The 25,023-nt window shown below is 38.5% G+C and overlaps 1 protein-coding gene across 1 annotated transcript; it reads left to right on the forward strand.

The window, feature by feature from the left end:
• The first annotated feature begins 642 nt into the window (after positions 1 to 642).
• RSL24D1 (ribosomal L24 domain containing 1) lies at positions 643 to 6,364 on the forward strand. Its single transcript, XM_009643988.2, has 6 exons — positions 643 to 1,306; positions 1,955 to 2,068; positions 3,156 to 3,228; positions 3,964 to 4,027; positions 4,510 to 4,595; positions 5,975 to 6,364. The coding sequence occupies exons 2-6, from the start codon at positions 2,018 to 2,020 to the stop codon at positions 6,046 to 6,048; spliced, it is 348 nt and encodes a 115-aa protein (XP_009642283.1). The 5' UTR covers positions 643 to 1,306; positions 1,955 to 2,017; the 3' UTR covers positions 6,049 to 6,364.
• Positions 6,365 to 25,023: the final 18,659 nt, after the last annotated feature.

Below are 25,023 nucleotides of genomic sequence, written 5' to 3' on the forward strand. Positions count from 1 at the left end.
GCTCGGAACCAGCGTTCGTGAGGTGGCGTCACCCACCGCGCTGATCTACGTGCGGTGTGGGAGCCGTCACGTGGAGTGATGCTGTCACTCGGCAACCGTGGTGGCTGTCGGGAAGAGTGGGGGCTGAGTTACTTGTTTTCAGTTTTTACTAAGAAATTATGTGCTTAGCAGAGCGGTACAAAATCGTCATTCTTTAATTTGCTGATTTTGGAGAAGTGGAGGCTTCAGATTAATAGCAGGTGATTCTAAAGCTTTGAACAGTCTAGATTACAGACATCACATACTAAAGCTAATGCTTTATGTCTCTGTCATGGTACTGTACTAAGAGTTGTAACTCACTCGGGTATCTGATGTGACTTACCCAATTGAGGCTGTCATAACAGGATGTGCATAGCACTTTGGGCTTTACGCTGTGGTGACAATTTTGTACGTAAAATGTTGTGTATCGTTTCCCAGCTTCTGCTGTACTTCTTGTCACTCCTATAGGGCATTGGAGACCCCAGTGTGAAACGAAGCTTACGCAAATAGCTTCCTTCCCGTGCTCAGACGTCAGAACAAATACCGGCTCAACCGTATTGCTTATCTGAGTCACGGCTTTTGGGAATTTAGAGGTAGATGTAGATTGACACGGTTCTGTTTACTAGAAAATGGCCACAAGGTGTTTTTTTTTATTTTTTTTTAAATAAAATGGCACAATGGCAGGTTGGTTGTGAATAGGTAATCTATGAAAGAACAAAATATAGTGGCAGATTTGTCTGAGTTAAGGTGAAATAACGTGGTAGAGGAATGTAAAAAAAGAAAAATTATTTGAAGATCATTATCTTTACTAGGAGTTTCATATTTTCTGTTCATTTTCTTTAGAAGTGACTATTCGATGAGGAGTATAGTGGAAGAGAAATAGTGATTTGAAAAAATCAGGAACGACAAATATAATTTTAAGTGTTCTTAAGTAAAGTTTTAGCTCTGCTCTGGATACAGGATAGCTCAGGATAGTTCAAAGTGATGCACAAATTTAGGGAAAATGAAGAACTGTAAATAGGGATATCATTATGTCCCCTCCTGTCCTCCCCCTTCCTTATCTTGCTGCCGTCTTGCCGCATACTCTTTTTGACCGGAAAATGTATGTTGGGTTTGATACAGTTTGGGATAGAAAGTTGTTCTTTACCTTGGCTGTTAGTGACATAATTTCAGTACTAATAAAAGGGAAATTTCAAGTATGGATAGAGAAGTTTCTTTAATGCATCTTTAACAGGTGTGAAAACATCACCTGGTGAACATAAGGCACTTCCATGGCTGGCAGTAGCAGGTGCCTAAAATGATTCTATGATTCTGCAGAGTATGTAGAAAAATGGAAGGGAGAGGGGGGAGGTCAGTTAGAATGTTTTGGCATATGCTTTAACAGCTTTCAATAAATTCAGTCCAGGACTTGACTAAGGGGCTTAGGACTCCTGCTGCAGGGTAATCTTTAAAGCTTAAAGCTACATTCCAGAAGATAGACTTTTTGTGTGTGTGTGTGTGTGTATGTGTATTGCATTCACAAATGTTCTATGAGAGGTGTGAGGATTTTTTCTTGTTGTCGGGATGGGACTGTATCTAAAAAGTGCTGACAGGTATAGAAAATCTTTATTCATAGAACAGGTTTGGTTTTATAGTTGTTTTTGCAGATGATAATTCTCACAACTCGGTATATTTTATTTATAATCAACTTCATTGTAAGTATTTGTGCATGTCCCTGACAGCTGTGAAAATGACTTTATGATGAAAAAACAAGAATAGTCCTTGAAATTCTTTTTGTAATAGCTATACATGAACTAAAACTATTGAAATTTGAAAGATCAATGTCGTTTTCAATGAGCAGTATTGTTAGAGAAACTTTTATGTTTGGTATCGTGCTTGCAACAGGGCAGGAATAACATGATTTGACTGACTACCCCCCCCCCCCCCCCCCTTTAAGATATTTAGATTCTGCAAATCAAAATGCCACAGAAACTTTAAAAAGAAGCGAAATCCCAGGAAGATGAGATGGACCAAAGCATTCCGGAAAGCAGCTGGCAAAGAATTGACAGTGGTAAGAAGTTAAACTGGTTCATGCTTTGCATTAGCTCACTCAAATGGCAGAAGTCTAGCCTCTTCCAGTTGCAGACAGGTTATGTTAGCTAGCTTAATGCATTATCATTTAATTAAGTGAGCATGAGGGATGAAATAAGTGGCAAAAAGAGGGATTGTGGAAGAGTTTTCTTGAGAGTGAGCTATTCGTTTAGCTTTACTGTAACTTGGAACTTCTCATTTCAGCTTCAGTGTGGAAGCCAGTGTATCAGGTGTCTATGTCGGTTATACGTGGCGGTTCCCAAGTCCAAGGCATTTTTTTTCATCTATACATCTTCTACTGTCTGTACATAAACAGTTGGTAGTTGTATTTCTGCACAATCAGATAATCTGGGTTACTGGGTACCCCAGTCTTTCTATGTAGACACATAAAATAGTTACCTTTTGAAGTCTCTTTCTTAAAGCATACAAAGAAGAACCTTTGGGCGGTATGCCTAGCAAAAAAAAAAAACAAACAAACAACCAGGCAACTCTTTTTCCATCTTAAACTCTTGGGGGAAAAAAAACAAAATAAAAAGACCCTCCCCAGTCGCCCCAAACACCACAATGTCATTAATTGAAATATTTTACAATTTCAAATTATTTTATACTGTTTCAATATTCTTAAAATGAAACAGATTTTCTGAACCTTTTCAAAATTACAAGCTGTTGAGTAGAACTTATTTGACCAACATTAAATGCTTTTGACTCTACACGTTTCCAGTTTTGCCTTCCACCTGTCTAGTCTGCTCTGTATTTCCTACTCCACTTTGGTTTTCTCTGTTCCTTTTGTCTTGCTAAAAAGAAAATAGCTGAGGGAGATGTTTTGGTAAATAGTTCTCTTCAGACAAATCACTGTGGCTTCTGACACTTTGAGGTCAAACATTCCACTCTATTACCTTCTAGTTTAGTAATCTCTAAAGGTTGTTAAAGTATAGGAACTGAGATTCTGAAAGGGAAAGAAAAAAAATCGTATTTTAACGAAGCTATATGAGTGAGTGCTATAGTAAGAATGTATTGATCTACGTATGCTTCTGTATATAATCTGTATTTACTTTTTCTTAATATAGGATAACTCATTTGAGTTTGAAAAACGTAGAAATGAACCAGTGAAATACCAGAGAGAGTTGTGGAACAAGACTGGTGAGTCATTTTAGAAAAAACAAAAGGTGGACTACGGGGAGTGAACTTTTACTCTACATGAATGTGTTTTCAGAAGGCTTCTTAGAATATTAACACTTTATAGAGGTTGTGTTTGAAATTACTGGAATCATGACCAAATTCTTATGTGTGGAGGAGGTTTGAGTTGTGAACAAGTGTGGAGTTCCACTTGATTTTGTTTTTTTTCAGAAAATGGTTAGAAAATGAGGTGCAGCATTCTTCTATTTTGAATTACTATTTTCAAAAACTTTAGTGTTTCTCCAGCATTTTAAGAGGCTCCCAGTGTAAGCCTTTTATACTGATGCAGTTGTCTCTTTGTTTCCACTCATTCCACTTCAGTTTGTTTAATAAATCAATTGCTATAAAATGGAAGAGTTACTTATGTCATGAATGAATGCCACAAAGGAGAAGGTGGTCACTTGCATCTGATTTCAAGTAGAGTAAGAGTCTTTTGTAGTCGTGGTTAATTGTAGAAAGTATGTGTAGGCACAAAAGTGGAAGCATAAAGGAGTCTGGAAATACAGTTAATCATAGTTGCTACACAGAATATTCCCATACCCTGCTCTTTGAAGAAGGAATGACTTCCTCTATGTAGTATAAGAGTTGCCTCTGATATAGAGGTATTGCGGAATACTGGTGGTGTTGCTCTGCGAAATAACATGTATTTTTAACTGTAGGTATGTAAGCACATTTAAAACAACTTCTGCTTTATTTCAGTTGATGCAATGAAGAGGGTGGAGGAAATAAAGCAAAAACGCCAAGCTAGATTTATTATGAACAGGTGAGGAGAAGTATTTGTGTTATGGGAGCTCTCACAAATCTATATTGGACAGTCAGTCTTTCCAGAGAAATGATGGTCAGAAGTTTTAAATGGTTATTTGCTTTGTACATACACAGTCATCCAAGTGATGGGGTAAAATGGCTTGAGTGGGCTCTACTGTGCTACCAAACTGCTACTCTTCATTGGCTGTCCAATGAAATGTATCTTTTGGGCACTCGATGATAATAGTTTTATTTCCTTGTTTGTAATATGGAGTCTTAGATTTAAACAAATTTCTGCTAAGAGTTGATACGGTACTGGCTTTTTTTTCTGGTTTTGTATCCAGTGTATGCTTGAATTGGTTTTCAAATACTTTAAACCTTTATTTCCTCATAGTCATAGTTATTTACAGTTTACATACCTTTAGCTAAAGATGTGTCATGCATTAAAATGAAAACATACATGTCCTCTTTAAAGGTAAATTTAATTTTCCCCCTCCCCAGATTAAAGAAGAGCAAAGAGTTGCAGAAGGCAGAAGACATCAAAGAAGTCAAACAGAATATCCACCTTCTTCGTGCTCCACATGCAGGTAAGAACTTGTTTTACCCAATTTGCTTAGGTTAAGTGTATACAATTTTATGATGAATACCGATTTTTTTGGTATGACTAATTCTACAGATCAATAATCCTGTGCATTTTTATTACAATTAATTTTTCTATTGAATATGGAGAATAGCTCTTGTCACTAAGTGTAAGCAGTATCTTTGTTCTGGATCAGACATACCTTTTTGTTCATCTGATCCTGCATTCATCCTTTAATTTCCTTATTTAAGTATTTTAAATTGCACTCAATACCTGGTACTTTATGAACTGTGTGTTTGTTAACCGATATATTTATCTAAGTCTTCCCTATGAATTGATTATTTGAACTCAACAGACTATACCACTGATGGAAATAAAATAGGGTAGTTAATTTTGAATTCGTTAGCTAATTGTGAGAATAGGGGTTTTCTTTTGTAGTTCACTGGGTATAGTGAAACTTACGTGAAAATACTGCTTCTTCAGTGCAAGCCTAACATTTTTTTAAGTTCTTGGTAATTTTCCAAATTTTCACTAAAATCTGTGCCTAGTTCACATATAATAATGTATATTCTTTGTTAGTGAACTGAGTTTTTCAGCTGGAGAAACCTGTTTATTGTAAATAATTTTCTGGTTTCTAACCTATAACAAGTACTAGCTTGTTAGGTGATGTGGATAAAAATAGATTGTAAAGATGATGTATTCTTTAAAATATGGTTAACAGAGTAGAGTAATGGAGAGAAGTTAAAAAGATTTCTATTCGTTACTGTTTTATAAAAATTACCAGTAATTTTGGTCTCCATGGATGTAGGTGTGACTTTTCTTATGTTAAATGAATGATGCACAGCAGCACGTGGTACATCTGTTTGTCAAACAACAAGCTACCTTTTCAGCGTTTCAAAATTACTACTAGAAATAAAAAAAAAAAGATGTCAATCCTGGATTATTTTTTTTTTCTTTTTGGTAGTAGTATTGTCAACACTATTGCCATCCAACACAGCATGCAGGAGGGCTTAAATATTTATATAAAAACTAATGTGTGAAGGCCATTGATCTGTTAAAAGTAATGCATTTTTATAGTCCTTTGCAAGGTTCTGCTAGGTATTGCCAGCTATATCAAAGCTTTTCATACCGGATGAAAACATATGTTTGATTGCATTTTAGATTTTGCATAAAACCAGCATCAGCTTTTCTGTTAAAACAATTCTTCAGTAGTTTTAGGTGGTGATGGAGGTTAGCAATAAATAGTTGTAAGCTTGATGGGTTTACTCCTAAACAACTCTTAAGCAATATATTTAGGCTGTTTCACCTAGAATGTATTGTTCAAAGCAGAATGGTTATTTGGGTTTAGAGAGACATCTTGAATTTAATTTTTTCTTTGCTTTGAAGGCACACCAAAACAGCTGGAGGACAAAATGGTGCAGAAGCTACAAGAGGATGTGGCTATGGAAGAAGACTCTTAAAATGCTTTTATTTTGTATTTATATCTCTTCAGCAGTTAACAGTTCCTTACTGCCTCACCTGACATCATTCAGAACTGTGCTTACAGTTGAAGAAAAATACATTTTAATGAATAGTGCTCTTTTTTTTTTTGTTTTGTTTTATAAAAAATAACAAGATGGATACTGGTTTTGGCAGTACTTACAGTTATGTAAGTTGAGAAAACCTTGTCAGCAGGATGGAGAATAAGGCATATTGTTTGAGATACTTTGTGCTTCTCGGAAAGTTACACTTTCTGGATTTCCTGATAATTCAAGGAATAAAAGGTGTTGCCCGTGAGCTTTTCGTATTTTGTCTGTTGTTCTTTTGTAGTGGTAAAAGCGGATAAAAATCTGTCTTAATGGTTACAAGGTGGGGCAGGACGTATTATTTTTCATCAGTCCAGTGTAGTCCAGACTTATTTTCACGCATGTCATTGGGAAGATTTTCCATTTTGTTATGAACGCATATGTTTGTTTTATCTCCTTTGTAAGTCACCTTCCCCAGGATTACATTGCAGTTGATGCCTAAGCCTGGCAAAGCTAACACTGATGTAGGACTTACTGCTGTTTGGAAGGTAGTAATGGTGATAGAATCCAGTCTGAAGTCGGACCTGCCATCCTCCTGACCTACTGAAATTCAAATCTGACATGTAATCAGGCTGATTGAGATGCTCAGGAATCATGCTTTTGACTGTCTTTACCTAACACTTGGGATTATTTTGCCAGAAAAGCAGCTCATGTTAAAACGTAGGTATTTTGCATATTGTGATGGTATTTATTCAGTGTGTCATCAGTAATGAGATAAATACTCTGCTTTTTTAAACTGTCAGCAGTTTATCTACAACAGTGTGTTCAGACAAGCCTGTCAAAGGCATTTAAAATAGTATTTACTTTCTTGTCAGTGCTAGCTATCCTTAAAAATAGTAATTTGTAGTTCTATTCCAAACTTGAATATGTACTATATAAAGCACTGGAAAACTTCCTCATACCTGCCACCTACGTGTGTATTGTGCAGTTCAGAAGAGTCATATTTGAACATAGGAAAAGGGGCAGTGGGGGACTGTGTGAAATAAACAGGCATTATATTTTTTCATCTCTTGATTTATGAATTTTGTTAGATATTTAGAAAATGATGTATTTTAGGTAAAAATAACTGAATTCTAGTAATAAAAATAAAATTCCTTCATATTTTCATGAAATTAAAATTTGGCTATAATTTAAAATTTGCTGATAAGTATTTGAGTTGTACAACATTAGTATTTCCCCTGTAAACTGTAATATAAATAACATCTCAAAAGCATATGGTAAGTTTTCCAGAAAACATGTCAATGGGGTGAAATCACTAATACAGTCTCTGGACATAGTGAAGGGAGACCTTCACAGAAAATGTTAATTAGTATGTTTATGTGTGACTATAGAAGTTTAACTTAATACCAGCTGAGGAAATGTGTTTTTTCCGTGGCGTGTTTTACCTTGGTACTTGATGTCCTTAATCCTTGAAGTGGAATGCTTTATCTAAAAACCTTATTACAGATTTTTTTTTTTAACTGAGTTTTAAAGATACAATGTTCAGTGAGTGCCAAGTTTTAATTTTCTCCAAAAATAGTAGGTAAATCTGTGCAAAGCATAGAAAGGTGATTAATCCCATTGGATGTTACGTAGTATTTATGTGCAATCTTTTACTTCATATGAGGTTTTTTAGCATTAAATAATTTATATTACATAATGTCTGTAGTTTTTCTTTCCACGTATCTTTAAATGAACTGCAATACTTAACTTGTCTGTTCTATAAAAGTGTCTCCATGGGGTTGTTAACCCTTTCCTATCAAGGTCTGTAAGTGAAGTAGTCATTGTGCAGCAGCTGAGAAGAGCCATCTGGGGAGTACACTACAATCATAAATCCTAAACATCCTGCCAGTTGTATGAGTTGCTTAACCTGTGTACTTCATTACAGCCAGTGTAATAGTATATAGTATATAATAGTAATAGTGAGGGCTTTGAAAGTTAGTACTGAAGTTGTCCATCACTGTGTGGGTGTGCTGTTTCCCTGAGAAACAGACTTGTAGCCTGCTGTGTATACCTTGTGAGTACGTAGGAGGTAGTTGAGTTTAAAAATCTGTCATGAGTAACATGCTTATAGCACGTGTCATGAAGGTACCCCTGTGACTTTTTTTTTTTTTTTTTTTTTTAATTTAAATGCTGTGGTGTCCTGTTCTCTTGTCTGTGTCAGCTGGAGCGGGATGTTCCCCCCAGGTGAGGGGGGTACAACTGCAGCTGAAGAACAACATGGGGCTGGTGATCCTCTGTCCTGTGCATCTCTGCGTAACCCACTGCGTGCAGAGACCTTCCTGAGGAGCTGTTGAGCTGCGGAGGAGTGGTGGTTTCTCTTTCTTTTAGGGGGCTGGCTGTCAAAGCACATTACTGATAGGAATTGTTCTTATTCAAAGACATTTTGGTGAAGAGCTGTTATTTTCTTTGCTCGTTTAGGATGAAAATTTTCAACTAAGCTGAAGCTGACTGAAAATTCCTTTAGATTTGGGGGTTTGTTTACAAGACTTAAAGAGAAAATGCCCAACTGAGCAGTATTCTGGTGGTCATGGGGAAATACTGCCAAATACCAGGAAGTAAATGCATTCCTCTTTGCACCTGACCAGCTGTAGCTCAGATGCTGGCTTGCAGAGCAGTGCAGCGATGCGCAAATGGGGAACCCTCACCTGCTTCCTGACTGTGGGGCTGAGCAGTGCCCAGTCCTCTGGGGAGGCAGGACCTGCCATCAGCTCCCCCCAGTACAAAGTCAGATGGTATTTTATGAGCAGCACATCGTTATTCATTAGAGATCTCTGTATTAGTGTCATTCGTCCAAATCACCAGTCCTGTCTGTGTTGCAGTCTACTAGGAGTGGAGCACAAGGTGCTGTGGTTACAGGCTTTTGCAAGACAGATGATGATGGTGATGTGTCCATTTGATTCAATGTTTAATTAGAAAAAAAAAACTGGTAGCAGTTAATGCCAGTATAGAGTCAGCTTGGCATTTACTAGATCCAACAAACTCTTGCCATTTTGTGTTTGTATACTTGATGCCATTAGGAGCCCTTCTTCAAAACAAAGAATTTGAAAATACAAAGGCTCGATCAGAACAAATGTGATACTCTATTTTTAAGAAATGCTTTTTAGTTTCAGTTGCCATCTTTTCTTACAAAAACAATTGTATGTTTCTCTTTTACTTGCAAAATAAAAACAGATGTATGTTTTTCTTTTTTTACAGACTGTGCAAAAGGGGAAATGTAGATTTTAATAGTGATTTATGAAGTGACTTTCTCACATTTCCGCTTTTCCTTTTTAATCCATCACTTCAATGATTTCAAATTAAACACTGCCTTTGTTTTCAGGAGAAGGTTAACCTTGTGCTAAACCATTTTTGGCTACCACCTCACCTCCTCATGCTGCAGCCCTGAGCAGACCTGCAGCCCCCACGGGGTTTACAGCACTGCTCCGAGACCCCAGAGATGCCTTTTATGTCTTTTTATCAAATTTCACTCTTTGTTGGCATGTGGTTGTCCTCATAACTAGCCGAAACCCCACTGCTCAGGGGTGCTGTGTGGGGAACCATTTCTGTCATGCCTGGGAAGCCTGTGGCCCATGTTCAATGGCACCATCTTAGAAAGAACGTTTGCTTTAGGTTTTGTGGGGTTCTAAGTAAGTGAGGGCAAAAAGTATTTATTTCTGTGTATTGAGCTGTGAATCAAACACAAGTCTGTCACCAAAGGTGGAGGAGCAGGGCTGTGGTGGCAGCACCTGGCCGGGCAGGGCGGGGTGGGGCAGGGCAGGTTCGTGAGGTAAAAAAGCCCCTGAGGTGGCCCCGAGATGGCTCCTGTGCCCCACAGAGAGCTTGGGTGTCCTCCACGGGCCTGTGCTTTTCCTGAGGTAATTTCCATGTTTTCATACGAAGTAAGACCTGGAGATAACTTCTTTTTGCCTTTGGTCATGGGTTGGTTTTGCAGTCCATTGCTTGTTGCTTCAGTTGTCTGTGGAGTCTTTTGTTTTTGTTTTCTTGTGGAAATTTGATCCTGAGAGAACAACTGAAAAAGTGAATGATGATGGTGGGCTGTTTTTGTTTTGCTCATTTGTTTTGTTTTTAAGAAAAAAAGCAAAAACATTCTCAGGCTTCCCTTTCAGTCTTTCCTTTGCAAGTGCTGACAAATACAGTATAGAAAAAGTAAAAATTACTGCTTTCTGTATAATCAAATTGTGCTGAACTGGTGCAGACTTTCTTCACAGGAAATGGGGCCTTCTCATATTTTTGAAAGATCTGACCTTTTAGTGCTTGGTAAGGGAAAAATCTTTGAGGTTCTCTGGGTAATGGTAATTTTGCAAACTAGCTGAGAAATAGAAGGTGTTAGATACAGTAAACACATTTTGGAAATATGACTTCTTTTTTTCCCTATAACTACACTGTAAAAGCGTAGAGCTTAAAAGCTTTGTTCAATCTTTTTTTCTAACCTCCTGAATATTAGATTTGGTTGGATGCCTTTTAAATATTGAAAAGCAGTTCCTGAGAGAAACTTGATGGTGACTGGTAACTTTTAGTTTGCAGGAAAATGTTGGCATGTGTTGTAATTTACGTGGCTAAGTGACTTGAGATGTTCTTACTCTTAGAGTAACAGCGCAATGGAGCCCAGAACACATACGAGATCTGTCCTTTTGTGACACAAAGAAACATAAATATGACATGCTCATATGTGTCAGTGGCTGGAAAAGCAATATAGACAGCTGCTAATGGGTCCAAAGGCTTTCATCCCAGGAGACAATATTTCAACCTCTAGGCTGTTCAATTCCTCAGTTACTGCTCTGGCCTCAAAAATTCAATCTCTTTCAACCAGCCTAACTTATTTATGGGTTGCACTGAACTGCGACCAGGGAGAGCAGAAAGCTGAAATAAATCAACCACTGATAAAATTGTTTAAGTCTGCTTGTTGTCTGGTTGTCTGTCTGTCTATTTTTAGATCTCAATTTAAAAAGGCCTTATGCAGAGAAATGCCTAAGGTTTTTTGGTGTTTTTTTGTGGGAGTTTTTTTTGGTTTGGTTTGTTGGTTTTGTTGTTTTTTTTTTTTTTATTTGGTGTCAGTAATAACTAGTCTTTGGTGGTGTTTGCTAAATACAAGGCAGTTTTTTTCCTGATTGTGACTTAATTGACCTGATTATAGCCATAGTGTTTTGAACAAGCAACATTACTTGAGACCGGGTAGGAACAGAGGGAGAAATAAAGGTTTGTAGAGATAGCTGAGTTGGAAGATGTTCTTTGCTGGTGTTGGTTGGTTGGTTTGGGTTTTTTCCCCACTTAGGTTTTTCATATTACATTTAGTTTGGTGAAGTCACTCTTGTTTCTTAAACTGCTGTTGCTTCACCTTTGAAAAGTACTCGGAGAACATTTTATCTTACGCATATATATAAGGCAGTAAAGGTATGTACTGAGTAAAGGGGGGGATATCAGCTCTAGCTCTAAAAGCAACATGATTTATTTGTGACATTGTTTCAGTACAGGGAACTGACTCCTGAATGGAAACAGATGCATTATAATATTGTGCATCCACAACTTATCACATGGAATCAAGGCAGGGGTCTCTGCATAATTGGAAGGAAATTCTTATTTATAGTTATATAAACAGTTCTCTGTAAAGCTGTTGCTTTGCACTAAACTTGCTGATTAAGAGAATTGCTTTGGCAATCCACTTTGACTGAAGTGATTCCTGAGTGGAGAATTTGAGAGATTTCTTAATACTTGACAAAATAAAAAGCTGTCAGAAATTCTCTCTGGTGTTGAAGCTAGCATTGGTTACAGTATCTCTGTTTATGCAAGATGTTGCCAAAGGTAATGTTTTCATTCTTTTAGCCTACCTGCAGAAATTGACTCTAGAAAGCGATACTGGGTGAGGTGAGTAGTGGAATGACCAAACCATTTTCTCTCATACAACCACCATTGCCTGCCGTTCCCAGCACTGAGCAAGTTCAGACTGTGCTTCAAATCCCCATGTACTTGGGCTTTATGTACTCCCTGACACAAAATTTGGGGACAGATTAGTACAGGCCATGCTTGATTCATGAGAGTGGCAGGCCTGAACCCAGAGGTCTTCAGAGGCAGCTGTGAAGACAGCTTTTTCTTCTAACAAGCCTAACAAACTGATGGTGGGTTTGGAAGTCAGAAAGAACCATCCAGGCTGGTGGCCTGGGCTGCTCCCACCTTCTCCATTTGGTTAGTTGTGCCTGGGTACAGAGGGAAAGTCATTCAAGGTTAACTTGATTAGCTCTACCCAGTTTGTGAATAATCTCTGGGGAAAATCTTTCTTTTGAAATAGAAGGTACAGGTATCATAATGTGATCCTAATTCACATGCGATATTTAGAAAGAAACAGTGTTTATCCTCTAGCTAGGAATAAATTTAGAATGATCTCTGCACAAAGCATGCTCTAATCCAATTTCTTTAGGGCATGGCCTTGCTACTGCTTGGGATGCCTCATGCAGCGGACCGCTAGGATATCTGGGGAATACCGTGATGCTGCTTTAAAGAACTTTTGCTTTTTTTTGCATAGATGTCTACCTCCATGTCTGGTGTTGACTCGGGAGGAGATTGTGTGCCAGACTTTGTCACTGGTGCTGTCAGAAAGCTGTGATACAAAGGTGACAGGAAGCATTCTTCACTTTTCACAGCTGATGTAGATTCATTTGTTTTGAAAGGGAAGGAGATGGCTCTCTGAAAATTGCTTTTACTGGCTGTTGAAGGCTTTCTACAGCAGATAGATAGAATTCAGGTTCTGCTTAAAAACACCCAGCTGTGAACAAAGAAGACATTCTTAGGTCAAAGTAAAGGTGCTTGAGCAAGGTAAAAGCCTATAGGCCTCAAATAACAAATTTATCCACTTCCTCTGTCAAGGAGAATCGTGTCCGCAGGCAGCAATATTGCAAGCTGCTACAGTGATCATCATGGTCTGCACTTAGTTCAATTTATTTTCTTATTGTATCATATGTAATGATCTGTATGAACCCAGTCATATGAGGAACATCTAAACTGTATTCTCTCTATTTTTGTAGGATATGCCAACTTTTGCTGACTTACTTTTCCTAGACTGTGTAGGTTTTTTGGCAGTCAGTTAAATCTGTCATAATTACATGAGTTTCGTCTGTTTGTCCAAAATTTGTTAATAGTTTTGCACTTTTTGTGACAATTGCATTGAGTCTAGTTTTGGAAACCTTTATAGACTTTAGACCCAAAACAGAGGAACTTTGGTGCTGATTTGTATCTAAAGTCCATTTAACCCAGTACTACCAGTGGTGGCCAGTATGACAGATCCTTTCAGAGAAGTATAACAAAGCATGCATCTGAGTGACCTTTACCATGGTTTATCTTCCCAAATTCAAACAGTCAGTAATTTAGGGATTTGTTTGGAAATTGCTGGTGAACTATGACTGTATCTAACCTGATTTTGAACCCTTCTATACTTCCGTTTCTCAAACAGAATGTGGTGATGAATACTCCTGTTTAATTGCTTATTGTGAGGAAAAACTCATTTGTGATTTGGATTTGATACAATTGGTTTTTCTGTAGTTCTGGCATTGCAAGCAGCTGAATAATCACTCTCTTGTCACCCTCTCTGCGGCGTTTGCAGTGTTGTGGACCTCCAGTTGCCTATTTTCTAAACCGAAGGGTCCTAATCTATTACCCTGTTCTATAGGAAGGCATGTTCCTATGGGCATCTTTGTTGCTCTTTCTTAAGTCTACTCTTCTTGTCTGGTTTGTGGGATGGAATGATAAGAAATTCTTGCAATATTCAAGATAGGGATGTGCCCTCGATGTCTACGCTCTTTCTCCTTTGTTCTTTGTTTCTTTTGTAACTAACTGTCTTTTCAACCGATACCCCTAGCTTTTTCCTGCATGTTTTGCAGAAAGAAAATAACTTTCACTGTTCACATTTGTTTTGATTTAGAATTTGGCAGGTCGTTCACTATGTTTTCTCTTTTTAAATCTTTAGTGAACAGACAAGCCCATGGCTACCTGAATGCATCTGACATCATGGTTAGGATTTTGCTTTTAAGAGAAGTGAGGTAGACGACATGATAAAAAAATAAACAGACACACAAAAAAGAACTGCAAAGGGATTAAATTCTGTCAAAACAGATCTCAACAGATGCGCATCTGCTGCTCTTAACAAGCCAGGAATATCACCCTGAATGCTCTTCGTTCATGAGAACTGTGACTTGGAAGTGCGTGGTGCTGTTGTCGTAAATGCTTGAGCATAGTTGATCATAGATGCAGGGAAGTGTTCGCTGATATGGAGTTTTATGAATCATTTATGGTTTTAGAAGTAAATTGTGACATCCTAAATGGAGTATGCTGTTTCCCTTTCCATACTGCAATAGCTAGGCAGTGAGTAGACAGCTACAAGTCAGCAGACCTGAATTTTGTTCCTGGCTCTCCTTTCCTCAGCAATTTTATTCAAGTTGCTCAGCTTTTCTGAGCCCTGTCTAAAATGGTCTACCGGAACCCAGGAAGTACGTTCCCTCTCTTCAAACTTTTCCATGCATAGTAAGGGACTGAAGTGGGACTTACCCCAGCAATTAATCTTAATTTTATTTTAGTGGTCTATCAGATGTTTTTAATGTCATTTCAATCTTACTTTCCCAGCTCTGAAACAAACACAGTTCCTTTCATTTGTCCTTTCCTTCTTTTTTTTTTGATAGGTTTGTGTCACTGACTGGAGCCTCTAGGGCCAGGATCAGTCATGAGACAGTTTTACTGTGCTGCTGATACAAATCCATGTGATACAAATCAGATATGGTGCCATTTGGTAATGACTCTGTTGGTCTGACCCCAAACACCTGTCTGGGAATAAAGAAGCTCCCATGCAAACAAGAAGTTGACTGTTTTACTGGGTGAGTGCCTAGCGTGTGGGACATCTTTCTTACTTCTGCTTCTTCTGCTGAAGTTAAATAATTGGAAATTCTAGTAGTTCTTATATCTAATAACAGTTTGTATTCTATATAATTTTTCCCTTAAGCCATGTTTCAGAAACTCTCTTTGAATAGGCTATTTGGAAAATCCTAATAGACCAGTGTAAGTCTAGTAGGCAAACCAATTTACCACTGAAATCTCATATTTATTATCACTAGGGAGACAGGATAAAAGAGCTGAAATATTCCTAAACTATTCACTGAGGATATAGTCACATGTACTTTGTGATTCCAAGGTTGCAGATTTTATGATTTATAGCATGAAATATAATCCAGTATTTTAAAATGTAATTTAAAACTTTTTTTCCTTAGCCCTCAAACTTACGTAGACTATATCTCAGCCAAATGTGAATGCCTTAAAGAAGTGATGTCTTATTCAGTCTGCAGACAAGCAAACCAGATAGATGAAAGGTGAGACAGATTTTCACTATTCTGAATCGAGTTTTAATTCTGAAACTTGGGTTGATCAAAATCAAAACTGGCAACTCAGCTTGTTGATCATAGCAGTGTTTGATTTCATCTCACTCTCCAAAAATCACTCTTACTACCTGAAGGTTTTTAAGCTGAAGTTGTTGTTGATGATGATGATTGAAAGATTTCTGGCATGCTGGAAATTCAGAGAAGGGCAAATTCAGCATTCAAATCAAGAATATATGGATTGCTATACTGACTACATAATGTATTTTCATAGATAATTCTTAAATTTCCTCATTTTCTCTTTAAAACAAACAAAAAAAAAGAAGGCCCCATTTATTGGTGTCAGGAAACAGTGGGAAATTATAAGGCTAATCATAAGGGAGAATAAAGCCCTTGGCTGAAATCAGATATGTATGGCCTGTGTTTTAGAAACTTGAGCTGCTTGAGCCATTGCAGCCTGAAGGAAACAAGTATCTTTCTTGAAAACTTGATGATGGGATCCCAGATAATCGGTAACCTAAGGCATGCTCCGAAGGATGCAGAAAATGCAGTCAGAAAAGCTTTCCTTTCTTGGATGATAAAAACTGAAAATGAGTCTCAACATCCAGTCATTAGCATTCAAAGCCCTATCCAGTCACGGAAATGTCTTTTTGCTCTTCTTTCCTCAGTGTTATATTTATTAGGTGGTAAGAATTTGATAGAGAAGCCAGAACCTGAAGAAGATGTTCAGTGTATTGTGGTTTGGCTGCCTGGCAAAAGATCTTACTTTGGCAGTCCCCAGACTGATCTTGTGAAGTATTCCTGAGGGAAGGAGATTTCTTTTCAGAACTGTTCTCCTTCGGTGTGACCATCTGTCTCTGTACAGTCATTTGGGCAAAAATATAAATTCCAAACAGGAAATTGCTCCATTGCCAGATTAGCTGCAGAATATGCACTGACACTCTACTCACTCATGAGGATTTAGTGCCAGGGTTCTTTGCTAGGGATAAAACACTACATCATATTTTCCCTTCCTGTCAGTGTTGGATTATAAACTAAATCCTGCTCATTTTACTTTCAGAAGTAGTCCCAAAGGATTTTGGTGGGATTAATTGCATATGAAAAGCAAGCAGGATTTGGCATTCTGTGTACTTTGAAAATGAAATAGAGGTAAACATTATCAAAAGCTTGAACTTACTGATGCTATTTCAGGTTGTCTTGTGGTCTGAATCCTTTCTGCTGAATACTTATTTAAAGATGCTCATGTAACTTCAGAAAAATCACTTAAATTTCTTGAAAGGGAAAAGGAAGAAATATCTGTGTGTAGGATCTCAGTTCAGCAAAGACTTGAAATAACTACTCAAATCCCTCTTCTTTCCTGAAGTTAGGCACATATTTAGGTGCTTAGTTCAATTTGGGACTTAATAAAGAACTCCCTTTTTTTGTCAGGTGCACATTAATTTTTTGTTGTAGTTTTCCCTCTGTAATATTCTAAAGCTTCTGCCGGGGACAGGATGCAAAACACCTTTATAATACATTGGGGATAATGCCCTGAAAAAGCTTTTCTTCTATGGATTTAGGTTTGCAGAACAAATTTTAATTCTGGAGATAGTGTGGATGGATGTAGGAATGAAGAGTTTCAAAAAGTAGAAGTCAATATCTGATGAACTTGAGATGGTTATAGCATCAACTGTCCTAGATTTTATGCTATGGGGCAGTGGCAGAAGTTCTGTCTAAACAGTCCTAAACCATTTTTTTTACCCCTCTAATCTCTTGTAATCCATTTTTACGGCTTTTCGATGAGGCTATTTCACCTACCTCAGTCTTTGACCTTTTTGAGCTTGCCAATTTGTAATTAAGGATTGATTTTTTTTTTTCTTTTTTTAATACTGTGCCGAATCTGTTTCAATTACTTGTTCTCCTGCAGTTTAACTGAGTTTACAGTACTCTAGAAGGGTCCTTTGGGGAAGGTTGCCTTTTCTGGGGAGGGAATGAAGGGAATCTGGGTGTCCAAGTGCCTGGGGAGCACAGAACACATGTGGGCAGGGAAATCAGGGAAGATAAAATGTAATTTACTCAAATCCTTTGGAGTGTATGGACCTAAGGCAAGAGCCAGAGTGACTTGGTTAATCCCAATACATCAGGGGCACCATCAGTTTTCAGAAACTAATTTCAAGATCCTGAAGATCAATAGTAATCTTGGGTGGAATGAGTGGGATTGCATGGAGGTTGAGCCATGGAGAGGGGAGGAAGTGCTGTTTGATACCTTGAGCAAAAGAGCTGCAGGGTTTCTGTGCAACTGGGATTCCTTGCTGCTGTTATTTTTCTATCTGTAAAATTAAAGCTAAGTGTTTTGCAAGGATAGCATCCAGTCTGTCTTGAATGTGCTGTGCCTTGGGCTAGAAAGAAGCAAACTGGATTTGAGGGCATCCCTTATTCAAGGGTGACTGACTCTACCGCAGTTTTTGTGCAGGCTGTGTAACAGCTGGAGCAACAGCTTTCAATAAAGAAGAAGTTTCCCTTGTACTTTCTTGCTGCCCTGCAGCTGTTTGCTCCAGCCATCACCATCATCCTTCGCAGCTTCCTCCACAGCTCTTTCCATACCTGTCCTCTGTCTCCTTGCTTGGAAGTGTCTGATTCTTTCTTAGTCCATAGGCGCTGTTATGACAAACATGTCTTGGGAAATAGTAACACACGATCAATACTTCAGCTGCATTTTGAAAGCTCCATATAGAATGTGTTCAAGTGAAACCCAAGTCCATGATTCCTGACCTGAATTTTTTGTTCCAAGGAAGCATATTAACTTCCTGGATTAACTAAAATGACCCAAAATAGCATGATGTGGCCTTCCCTTGGGGCAAGGACACAGTGCTCTACTTGTCTGTGTCTCTACATTTGCTGTCTTACTCTGTTAGCTCACATAGGAGCATCCCAGAAGTCTTTATGGGGGCATAGGTAATAAATCCTACCTGATAACTTTCTTACTGCTGTTGCATGATCTGGGTGATTTAATGCCACTCTTGGATGGTGATAGACAGCAGCAGAAAAACACTAGCCCCAAGAGCTAGATGTGAAATAATTGCTGTGGTGCTCTTTGCTTCTAATTCCCGACAGAAGGGAGATCTGGTATGCGGTTTAAGTGCTGAAATATGTAATGCATTTTTAGTGTTTTTATGGGATTCTTTCACACTGTGTTTAGGTACTCGTCCATCATGTGATATACTGATTGTTTATCAAAGAGTTCAAGAACCAAAGGCAAAATTTCATGTAGGTTGATGTGAAGGAAGCACAGTGTTTGTGAGATGCTGGTATTTAAAACACTTTTGACTAAAAGTTAACAAACTCGTAAACAAGAGAAGAAATTCTTCACATTGTTTTTCACATCCATTGTTGAGCATTTTTCTTGCTTTATCCTACTTTGCTCTCAGATGTTCCCTGGTCTCTTTGTTTCAGCCTGTCTTCTCTGAATATTGATAGTGATAGATGAAAACAGACGATCCAATTACTTAATCTTTTTACACACGCTTTAACTTTTAGCAAAGCAGAGAGGTGCAAAATCAGAGCATGTTTAAGACAGTTTCAGTCCTCATTTTTAGTTGTGGTACATTAGCCCTATAAGAAACAGCTGATGATATGTACAGCATGACTACTTGAATGAAATCTATGTACTACATCTTTTAATTCTCAGTGCCTGGGTGTTTAGTATGAAGAGCTGTTTTATTGGTTAATATTGCTTTGCAGCATCATTAGAAGGGAAATGGGAAACATATAAAGTGGTTCTACAGGCACTGCAATATACCAGGGAAGTAAGCTTGTTATTTTTATCCTTCAACAAATTACACCCACTCCCTACTGTATGAGAGACGCATTTAATTTATTTTTTCATCTATGTCTTATTGATCCCACAGTTGTCACGCTTTTCATTTTGTTTCTTACCAAATCTGCACCAGTCTGATCTTGTGGCATTTAGATCTTGAACTGCGTCATTGTCTTGCCATCTGTTAAAGCCCTGTGTCTGCTGAGCGCTATTGTGAGAGAGCTGCCAATTGCTAGCCAAGTCAGAGAAGGTAACAGATTTTTAATTATGCAGACAGGATGGCAGTGGTGGGGGACTGAACAGTGAGTGATTATTGCTCGGACAGTGGTTGTGTCTCTCAAACAGCCTGCTAACAGCATGCAGTCTACCAGAAGTGGCAAATGTTGTGAATGCATAACTGCTCTTTGGAGATAAGGTGAAAAAAAGAATGTGCCGGATGAGTGCCCAGCTGTGTGAGAAAAGTGGGCACAGAATTAATTTAACCTCAAGTTTGGTAGCTGGAAGAAGCTGAAAGCTCCCTGTAGTCTGCCTTCTGACCTAATGTGTTCTGAACCTATAGCTTCTTGCTTTGATAAATGAGAAGGTCCATATAAATAATTGCTTCCTCTGTTTTCCATTGATTAGTATTCAGTATAGGCTGCTTTGGAACTGAAAATAAAGAGGTTAGGTGTATGTAACCTCTGACTGTTGGATGCATACAATCTTAAAACCATTTTGCATCAACAGGTTGCTGGGTGTTCACTCAGACAGTCTCTGTGCAGATCTCCATTTCATGAAAGGAGACAGGAGGGAAGAGGCCCCAGCAGCTCAAAGCAGGTCAGGTATTTTGTTGGGACAAAAATCCCCTGAGCTTTAACAGGAACATGTTCTGCCTTATTCTCCTTTCTGTGCCTTTATGAGTGTACTTGGAAAGAAAAGGGGATTAAAACGTCTATAGCAGCACTAAACTGAGTGTCAAAGAGCAGAGCCTGTTCGTAGGGGCTGTGGCTGCATAGTTAAAGGCTAGTCTGGATATGGACTATGGAGGACTTACTGTTCCCTTAGAATTACTGTGGGCAAACTGGGCATAGAATGAATTTATTTAGGATATGAAAAGGACGGGATGGCATCTCTAGGAAATAAGGCTGCTTGAAAGCAGTCTGCTGGGTCTGGGTCCCCTGAGAGTGCTGTTAATGCTGCCCATTGTCAGGACCCTAGGACTGGGACAGGACCGGGGGCCTTAAATTACAGGAAGGTGATACATCCCCACCACCATACACTGGGGCTGGGGAAGAGGGATTGCTCTGCTTCTGGCTTTTGAAGCATGACTATTACTCAGTTGGGGCTGACATTACAGCAAGAGGTTAGATTTATGGGCTGGAGCCTTTCACAAGTCCTAAGATGTCCTGGCTAGTGTTTTTCATTTCAGCTGTGGCTCCCCTAACTGGACTGGTTTTAATCAGGGGTTTCTTTTCCTAAAGAACTTGCACGTGTACCCTGACATCATGGAAGAAATTTAAAAAATGGCAAGAAAGTCTGAGTTTCTGTTTCACTTTCAACTCTGTTCTGCCTTTCTGCCACCTCTGGTACTGAATGAAGCTGTAAATTAACTTTCTCCAGTGCCTGGGCTGTGGGATGGCTGCAGGTGCTCTCTGCATGCCTGGTGGGTGCTGCCTGCCCTGGGCCTCCCCCAGAGAGGAGGGAGAAGCCTGGTTTCTCACACACTGAAACATCTGCTGGAGGTGTGGGAATAGGCTCCAGTCCCAAAGCATGATCGATGCCCTGCATTTGTCAGTGCAACCTGTGAAAGGCTTGTACACTGCCCACATTTTGGCTTCTGCATTTTGGGGCTTACTGCTCAATCGCAGTTCCTGTGTGTGCACCCAATGCAAAATACTTCATCCTGGATGTTTTTGCCAAGAATGCTGTTGACTCGCTGATTAATCGAATGATTAGTTAAAATAAGGGAAATAAAGGTATGCTATCGACTTGATTTCCCCCCTGCTGTGCACTTCATTAGACTACACCAATCTGTGTCATGACTTCTGAGATTTTTTTCTTCTGTTGACGTAAATATAGTCAACAAAATCAAAACCTTGTGGAAATTTAATTTGCTGAGTCATCAGATCTCTAATCTTGCTTGATTACGGTCCTGTTGTCACAGCCAGGCTTCACATGCTTCGAATTCCCAGACTGTTACCGAATTGTTTAGTGTGTAGCTGAGTGCATCTTTGCAGTGTTACTGAGATAGGAATTTACTTGCTAATTCTCAGTGAAAGCTGTTTTTGGCTGATCCAAGGCTACCTTGTTAGAGAAATTTCAATAAAATTGGAAGGGTTGGTTGTTTTGGGGCTTTTTTTGGTTTTAGATGCAGGACAGATATATTTTCAGCATGGTACCAGTTGGAAAGGCATTGCAAATGCAGGCTTCTGAGTCAGCAAAGAGCCATCTAGGTTAGGAGTTAGAATGAATGGTACAAATTTTTTTACAAAAACAAATGAATCTATAAATGTAACCATTTAAGCTAATATATCTTTTCATAAGTATTCATGCCATGTCCTGGTGTGACGCTAGCAAATACCTTTGCTGTTGAAGAAGAAATAGAGGAGAACTTGTGTAGCTGCTAGTGATGCACAGTATAAACAATTTAGGTTAAATGAGGGTGAGGGAGGAGAATTCAAAGGTGTCTTGAAAGAATTTGTAATTCTGATGAACTGTGACTTGTAGCCAAAATAAGTTGTGTACTTCTAGAAGTGGGGAAGCATGAAGTTCATGGGATAATATGCCAGGTATCATTGACAGTCTTGTCTGTACTTTCATCTGTGTTGCTAATGTGAATAAGTTTCAAATGAGCTATCTTCAAGAGATTTCACTCTCTTGTACAGTGGCCTGTACAAAATGATACTAGGGCTTAGACATTTGTGTCTTCATAACTAATTAGTACCTTATCAGTGTGGGCTCTGGTGGAAAATAAATTCAATTACCTCTTAAGTTCCCCAGGCCAATACTGAGGGGAGGCTGTGTGCAAAGAAGAAAATGGTGCTTGTTAGTATTTGCTGACTAAAACCTGTAATGAATGTAACTTGGTTATTTTACTGGATTACTGTTATGTTCCCCTGTATATGAAAAGGCAGCATATGGTGAATGTTTTTTTGCCAGGAATATCTGATTTAAAAATTGAAGAAAAATATTCAATCCCCTCCCTAGATATATCCAGTATTAATATTACAGGCACAACATACCCAAGCTATGAACATATTAATTATATGCTTTTATATATCACTAAAATGTACTGATATTTGTGAGTATGCTCCCTATGAATCTCACTAATTCTTGCTATGTAATCTTGAGCTTTGTATCCCAAGCTTCAAGAATACACAGAATTTCAGCTTTCAGCTTGTGTTGGCACGCTCCCTTGTATCCCAAGCTTCAAGAATACACACAGAATTTCAGCTTTCAGCTTGTGTTGGCACATTGTTAAATCACAGTTTGTAGTGAGTTGCTATAAAAGCAGATCATCCACTTACATAAAGTGTTTTTTTCATGGGAGATCAGATGCCTCCATTCACCAGGTATGTGTGTGTATAGCTACTGGGCTGGCCTCCCAGGGCCATCCCAGTGCAGGGGCCTGCCTCAGCAGGGTGCCCTGAGGGGGGAGTTGCTTTTACCTGCCTTCCTGCCGTGGTGCTTGGTAGGTTTGCTCAGTACCAAGCTCTTCAGAGCTGCCTTCAGGTGTTAAAATGCTGAAGTGCAAAGTTTACCAAAGGGATAGGCAAACAAAGCAAGTGTGGCAGAAAGGGCATTGATGGATGGTGCTATTGGATAGGGAGAAATGATGCATTTCTTTTGGCTGACACAGCAGGGACAACTTGAATGGAAGTCATGGATGCTGAAAGTAATGAGGTGATTTTTTTTTTTTGTTTGGGATCCTCTGCATCCCCATGACAGTGACAGAAAGAAGATCAGGAAATCTTTATAATTAAGAGGAGCTTGTAGGAGAAGAAAAATACAGTTTGTATAGAATTTTAATTATAATTAGTCAAGGGGAATAACAACCTTTAAGAAAAAAGCTTAAGATGTGAACACATTTCTAGAGCTAAGCCAGGATTCATTTCTTCCTTTTTTTTTTTTTTTTTTTTTAACAAACTCTCTTTAATTTATTGAACAGCCAAAAGCCATTTTGGAGCAAATCCAAGGAAATAAACCTTGTACAATAAATAAGGTAGAGGTTATAAAACATCACCATTCTAGTGACTGCAAAAATATCATTAGTATTGAATCATTTGACAGGGTAATAAAGGAGGTCTTTTAAAAAAAATTCTGAACATATGCTCTCTCACTGCTTATAATCGGAATTTTAAAGTTGAAATATTTAATACACAATTGTAGAGATAATGACTATACTTGTCCTCATTAAGGTCCTTATTTGGAAAAATAAGAGCGGATAATAAGTGTAAGTAGGTATCTAGACAGCAGGGTCAGTAATAAGAGTAACAATAGCCATCTGGTAATGACTGGGAGCTATACTTACAGAAGGAGAAATTAAGCAGAGAAGCAATGGCTTCTAATTACACAGCTAAAAAAAGCCCTGGGTGGTTGTTTACAACACACTGCTGAAAGTATATTGCAGCTAGGGCATGAGAAGAGATAACCAGTTCTCTGATAAATGGGAACTGGGAATGTGCAATAAAGAAATACTACTAATTGATATTTTTTCTTTAGTAATGCCTGGTTTCATACACTCGGTAAAATCTTCCACTGACCCTGGGAATTCTGCCCACGTAAGGAGTGATCTCTCCTGCCAAGGAGGCAAGTATCTAGAGAAAAAAGCAATTTCTCCTGTGTCTTGAAAGAAATTATTGATGTAACTTGGTGGCAAATGTGGAAAACGTGAGTGGGTAATCTTTGGGAGCATGATCCTACTGGCCAAAACTATCCAGTGTTACACCCTTATGACTGTATTGGTAGGTGATTTGCCTACCTAAAGGTGAGGCTTGGCAAAGCTCCTTTAGTTTTAATATTGCTGCAAATCAGGCCTAAAAATCTTGACACCATACAGCTGAGCTTTGAGAGGGGAAAAATAGTATTTTTAGCTTTTAGTATTACATTTCTAAAGACTAGGGAGTAGACCATATGATTAAAGTTCAGAAAAGGTACTGACTTGTGTCAATTTGTCAATTATAAGCATATCAGCCAAAATCAGCTGCGGGGAAAACCTTGACAAAAATAATAGGAAGAGGTTTATCAAAGAAAAGTGCAATTTCATTAGAAACACACATTGGTTGACTGGTGATTTTGATTAAAAAGATAATGTGATTGCTGGTGGACCTTCTCTAGGACAGAGCAATCCTTCTCATTTATCTTGCCTTAGAAAATGATGCTGATAATCTTGTTGAAGGAAGAGTAAAATTAAAAGCACAACCAGAAGAATATAAAGGGAGAGGAATGAGCATTTTCATGGAGAGGGGTTTGAAAGTGATGGAAGCTGCAGTTCTGTGGGCAGTTTCATGTACAAACTGTCTTATTCTCACATATAGCTGAAATATAGTTTTAAAGCCAGTTTGATTGCAGAGCAGAATTTAGGATTGTGATATATTTAGGAAGATGTTTGCATCTTTCATGCAGTGATGCAGCTCTGTTGAAGCAAATATATACTTCATCACATGCTTTTGATTTTCTTTTCCCTGGGTTGAAGTTATGATACTTTATAGTAGAATTCCATAACCAATTTGCAAATCTCATTAGAGCAAGAGGATAAATGCC

This window comes from Egretta garzetta, unplaced genomic scaffold (genome assembly GCF_000687185.1).
Source record: "Egretta garzetta isolate BGI_Z169 unplaced genomic scaffold, ASM68718v1 scaffold287, whole genome shotgun sequence".
NCBI classification, from domain to species: Eukaryota; Metazoa; Chordata; class Aves; order Pelecaniformes; family Ardeidae; genus Egretta; species Egretta garzetta.